Raw genomic sequence first — 6,000 nt, 5'->3', positions numbered from 1 at the left:
AATGAGGAGTCCTTAAGAACTTCATTCTGCATCTTTCAGCCTTCATCTACCAATCTGAAGTGACTCGGGTTGTTCAACAGGAGTTCATTGGTTGTAGAAACAAGATTATCAAATAATGAGTAATCAATGTATGTTTTCTAGTAAAGACAATCAGTCTTATTAAGGTCCGTAGTGGTTCTCTGAAAATATCTGGCAATATTTAAAAATGACTGTCAAACCTCGGGGCACAGTGTCTACCTTTTACCTCTCAGAAAGTGTTTTCACACAAGACTAGAGAAAGAACTGGTGTTGTATTTACAAAAGAAACAAAGCCAGCAAGACATTACCAGCCAACAAAGGCAGAAGAACACTTCAAAGACATAAACCTTTTATATTTTTCATGTCCTGTCACCCTCCCAGAAAATCTGCCTGGTGCTGAAGGCTGGGATATCCAGGCTTCAAAACACTGTTTCTGTTTTAGACTGCAGAGGTGGTTGTGATGACTTCACCTAACTATAAAGATGCACATGTTAGTCATCTGCATCCGAGCTATTCAGGTGGCAACTCTCTCACACTGAGATGGAATGAACCATATCTTAGAACTGCCCATTCTTGTTAGAAGAATCTTCTGAAGTAAATATGAGGAAAAAATCCCTTGTTTTAGAAAACGGTTCTGAAAATTAAGACTTACACATTTGTTAGACTTTCACTGTATAAAAATGTACAGTGGCTTTATTGACATGTACATTCCATTGTGTTTACAGCTGCGAGATATGAGGCACACTCAGTATTGCACTTCATTAAAATTTCAGGCTCAAACATAACCCAGAAGTTTAAATGAAACTGCTGTTGTAACTTAATTCTTATACAGGACAAACATTGATACCTTTATATACAGCATGATACTTGTTACATTTATGTCTTCCTAACACAATTTTTTTTTAATAACAGTCTAGGAAATAAACCAGAATATTCTTCTTTCCCATCCCCACTTGTGATGCGTTACAATTGTACAAGATTACAAAAAGTCAGTATACAATAATCAATATTTTTTCCTTTCTCCTGAAAGCCATTATCATTCATAGTCCACAGACACACAGATCCTTTAATAGCAATTATTTATTTGTAAATGTTCAATGTTTCCTAGCCGATGACTGTAATGGCCACATGCAAACACCTCACAAGTTTTGATGTCTCGGTTCAAAAAAATGTCAACTTCTCACAGCAAGAATTATGTACATGGTTTTGGCATCCTTCTTGCACTGCAAATTGTTCCTTTTACCTGGGTTAAGGAATGGTCCCATCCTCATCCCAACTGGACTTTATTTTTAGGACATTTGAGGGATGAGGGCACCTATTTTGCTCTGCTTTTTTTTTTGTTTGTTTGTTTTGTTTTGTTTTTAAAAAGTCTAAAAAGTGTGAGCATTTCTGCAAACTCCACAACCCAGAGCAAATTCTTCACCGGTAGGTGGATGGACAACATGAAGTGGACATTCGGTTCCTTCAAGTTGTTTACCTTTGGGACCTACAGTGAATATAAGGGAGAGGGAAAAAGAGGTGGAGGGGGGGAGGGGTCAGTGCTTGCAGACTCAGTAGAAACAAACATATGATCTTCAAAAACATATTAAGTGAAAGTAATATAGAATCATGGTATCACCAAGGCTGGAAAAGACCTCCAAAATCATGGAGTCCAGCCAACCACCTACCACAAATATTGTGTACTATACGTTACTTATATATAGATGAATATATCTTAGCCTTTATTATTCATTCCTTACAATTCATAGGGAACAGCAGATAGAAAGGTGCTTTCGCACAAACTCAAGCAAGAAGTCTAAAGGTTTAACAGGCAAAGAGAAATACAGCCATTCACTTCAGTCAAGAACTGTTAGTTCTCTACGAGTTACATCACACACTACGTACATATCTAAAGGGAAAAGACCAAATTGCCATGTAATTAAAAGAAACAGGAAAGGCAAAAAGTTTACAGGAAGAAGTAACTGAAACAAATTTCATTAAATGGAAAAAGTGGAAAAATGGATTAAGTGGAAAAAAATAATTGCATAATCTAGAAGTGAAACCAGTAAGTATGAGCAAGAGTTGTACTCTGCAATCAGAAGTAATGTTAAAGTGACATCTCATTTCTTTTTTGTTTACTTCTTTTATGTAAGTATCTTAATAAAAAAAGCATGAAGGCATCCATAGAGGAAACACATTCCAGCATTACTGCACTTACAGAATTTAAAATTTGTATGATTGATCTCATGATATTCCTCAAAATTATCATCAAGGAGAAATAAGAACATCCATTAGAACTAATTACTTCAGAATTTAGTTAGGTAAATTTGCTTTGTAAAAATACTACCTGCAGGACAGTGTGGGAGTTCTTCTTTAGGGATGCTTGTCATTCTTTGGAAATCATCATGGCAAGCATTGCAAAAATGTGTTGTCCCGAAACAGAAAAAAACAGCAACTGAACAGCAGTAGCGACATTTATACTCTAGGAAATCTGTACCGTGTTTGGGACACATCTAAATAGAAAGAAGATAAGCACTGTTAAATGACATAACAATGCTGTAACAATCCAACCAATACATTTCTATATTTTGTAGTATATATGTGCTACAATACATATAATTGTGAATGACAGTCAATTATTGTATGGCTCACGTACTCTTTGGAATTATATAATAGGACCAGTATGAGCTCTTTGCTTACCTGAGCCCTTGAAACATCAGAGCATGCACCGCAGATAAGCTCTCTTGGATCATAGTCATCTCCTTGTCCAGCCTCGGCATCACACCGAGCTTCACCACCAAAATACGCCTAAATTTGATATAGGAACAATAGGACATTAAACAACAGACAACTATTATTTTAACTAAACCAACCTTATTGGAAAAATGATGAATAAAGGTGATTACCATTGTGCCCACTATCTTGAATAACTGCAATTCCATACATATTTTTTTAGGTGTTCAGACAAGAACTCTCAATCTCAGGACACACAAGATCAAAAACCACGCAACACACTCTGCTCTATGCAAGTGACTGCAAGAGATGGCTTTTCAAACAGCGTTTGGATGTTATATAGACAGGACGGAGGCTGGAGACAACAAAGATACCTTCTACCAGGACAGCTTTCTATCAGCCGAAGGGAATATCAGTTTTTATGCTCATGTGGGATCCTTTATAATTAGAATGTTGCTATTTTCTATAAATCCATTATAACTTCTCATATTATTCTAGCAAGACACATCAAGCACTGAAATGCACCAGGTAAGACAGCCAACTCTGAATTCCTTCATATACTGAAGTATTTTCTCATGGGGTGGTGAAATGAGGTGAAAAGTAACACCCTTATCTCCTGCATTATGATCTCATTTGCTAATATATAGAATTCTAAATAGATCTTTTGCTCTTAGCTTTCCCTGCTTTTTGCTGTGATGGTTAGGGCTGTATGACCGTAAGAGGTTAGGGAAAGTGGTCTCAAGGCGAGTACGAGGAAGCAAAAATGTAAGCAGCTCACATTCCCCCAAATGCTGCAAATTAAAAGGGATATTCCCAAGGGATGAAAGTTAGGGAATTAGGTAGAAATTCAGGGTGAGCAGGAGCTGAAGGAAGGAAAAGAGTCAGAAGTTAGACAGTTGAAAGTTACCATTAAGACACATGCATACAGCATGAAAGGGAACAACGAGACATGAGGAGAAAAAGAGGGAAACAACTGAAATACACTGAAATAATGAGCATCAAATGTTGGAAACAAAGTATAACAAAAACATGAACTGGAATAAAAGCTGGAGAAAGGATGAAGAAGAGAGATCGTTTTCGTTAAGGAAGGCCAAGAAAGTTCCCATTGTTTCTTTCATCTGATTCTGATTTTAGTGCTGATCTAGGGCATCTAGACCTATGTGTAAAGGGAGATAAGGTCCCTCTGGTACATGTAAAGGACATGTTGGGAAAAGCAGTTTGGTTCTTTCCAGCTTCTGGGAAGGGCAAAGCGCTTCATGGAACTGTTTCTGTCCAGGGATCTGGGTCCACCTGGTGGTGATGAAGAAAAAATGGGGATGTTCAATGTGTACCAAAAGAGAATTTGATACTGGGGGAGTGCAGTCAGTAATGCCATGTATATGTATGTGTGTGTGTTTAATGTTTAGTGATTATGGTTTGTTTGTATATATTAAGCATGATGTAGTGATATGGAATAAGGGGTGGAATGTTACGGTTTTATGATTTTTGGTTATCAGTATTCCACATCATAACATCATGTAGTACACTGGGAGTTGAAGAGTTAATGCTGCAGCTCTGGCTGCTTGTCCAGAGGAGAAGAACTACATATCCCAGAAGACTTTGCGTTCATAGAGGAGATATGACCCCTGGCAAGGTCACCTGATTTCCTTTTTTGCTTTGGCTCTCCTCCTTGCTGTTGGATACAACTGTGCATCTCACCTCAGTGTTATGTTGAGGCATTTCCATCTTTTGGACACTTTCTCTCATTATATTTATTTGCTTCAATTCTAACTATATTGCATTGTAGTGTGTTATCTTGCATTCCGATACCATATTTAGTAAATCAGATAATTGCTGCTGTTTTTAATTACTCGGGGTCCCTATTTCCCCTTTTCAGAGGTGCAGATCTATGTATCCCTCTGCCCTACTAGTCACAGAACTGGACCAAATCAGTCTATAAACCATTGACACATCAGTCCTTTGTGAACAGCAGGTCTAACAGGGTACCTTCCCTGGTATACTCTCTTACCGGCTGCATTAGGAATTTATCTTCCACACATTTAGAAACCTACTAGACCGTTTATTATGTGCTGTATTTCCAGCATATATCAGGGAAGTTTGATGTCCTGCATAAGAACAAGGACTGGTGATGGTGCAACTTGTGCCAGCTGCTTGTAGAACGCCTCATCCGCCTTTTTATCCTGGTTAAGCGGTCTATAACAGACCCTCACCAGGATGTCCACCTTGTTAGCCCTCCCACTGATCCTTACCCATAGATACTATCATTTCCAGCCCCAAGCTCAACAACATCAGAGCACTCTAATACAGACAGCCACACCAACACCCCTCCTTCGTATATAGTTTAAAGCCCTCTTAATGAACCCTGCCAGCTCCTGGGCTAGGATCTGGTTCCCCCTTTGAGACAGATGAGACCCTCTGCAGCCATCAGGACAGGTGCCAATTAAACCACACCATGGTAAAAACTAACAAACAAACAACAAATTACTGTGATTGCACCAGCCTCTCAGCTGTGTGTTTATGAGATGGATTTTCCTGCTCCTCTCAATATCCCTCCCTGTCACTGAAGGGATAGAAGAAAATACAACATGTATGCTCGCCCAGTCCCCCAAAGTCCTGTTTGATCATCCTGAGATTCCTCTCAGCAACTTCATCGCTGCCGGCCTGAACTATCAATAAAGGATAATATTCAAAGGAGTGAATCAGACCAGGAAGTTTCCTAGAAATATCCTTGACCCAGGCCCCAGGGAGACAGCACACTTCACTTCAGGTAGGGTCAGACTGACATATATGGCCCTCCCTTCCTCTCAGCAGGGCATCATCACCCTTCTGTCCTTTTTGGTGGAGGCAGTCTTGAGATGTGGAGTCAATTGCCTCACCCTAGACAACCTCAGGGTGGATTTCCCACCACATCCTCACTTACCTCTTGCTCAAGTTTCAGAGCCTCAAACGTATTACATAGGGGCGTCTGTGGAACCAAGGTAGGTCAGGATGGGGGTTACCTGTGATGCTGAGCTGGGACCTGTTTCCACTCCTCTTAAATTGCCTCCCCCTGTTCTGATGATGGCAGAGGAGGGGATCCACCATTGTTTGTGGGGGTATCACCCTGTGTCTTTCTCACAAGTTCGGCATAGAGTTACTCCTCCAAACTCTTTGTCATAAAGACACTTTCCCATCTTTTGAGACTACTGCTGGGGAAAACCATACCAACAGGCTTGCACAAGTAGTTGTTTTTCTGCCCCAAATTTGCTGTTTACTGTTGTTCTCATTAAC

General features: G+C 39.6%; 1 protein-coding gene across 7 annotated transcripts in view; it reads right to left on the bottom strand.

The window, feature by feature from the left end:
* Positions 1–677: 677 nt before the first annotated feature.
* MYCBP2 (MYC binding protein 2) overlaps positions 678–6,000 on the bottom strand; it is a 212,535-nt gene continuing 207,212 nt past the window's right edge. For all 7 annotated transcript variants that reach the window (XM_042839182.1, XM_042839183.1, XM_042839184.1 and 4 more), the window contains 3 exons: positions 2,698–2,805; positions 2,345–2,510; positions 678–1,504 (listed from right to left, as the gene is read on the bottom strand). In XM_042839182.1, the coding sequence (XP_042695116.1) occupies positions 1,389–1,504; positions 2,345–2,510; positions 2,698–2,805 (390 nt within the window). In that variant the 3' untranslated portion in view covers positions 678–1,388. The remainder of the gene's footprint in view (positions 1,505–2,344; positions 2,511–2,697; positions 2,806–6,000) is intronic.

The sequence above is a fragment of the Centrocercus urophasianus genome, unplaced genomic scaffold (assembly GCF_019232065.1).
Source record: "Centrocercus urophasianus isolate 14NV4802_14NV808 unplaced genomic scaffold, USGS_Curo_1.0 seq_9, whole genome shotgun sequence".
Classification (NCBI taxonomy): Eukaryota; Metazoa; Chordata; class Aves; order Galliformes; family Phasianidae; genus Centrocercus; species Centrocercus urophasianus.
Note: the sequence above shows the minus strand (reverse complement) of the source record. Positions and strands in the feature narration are given on the sequence as shown.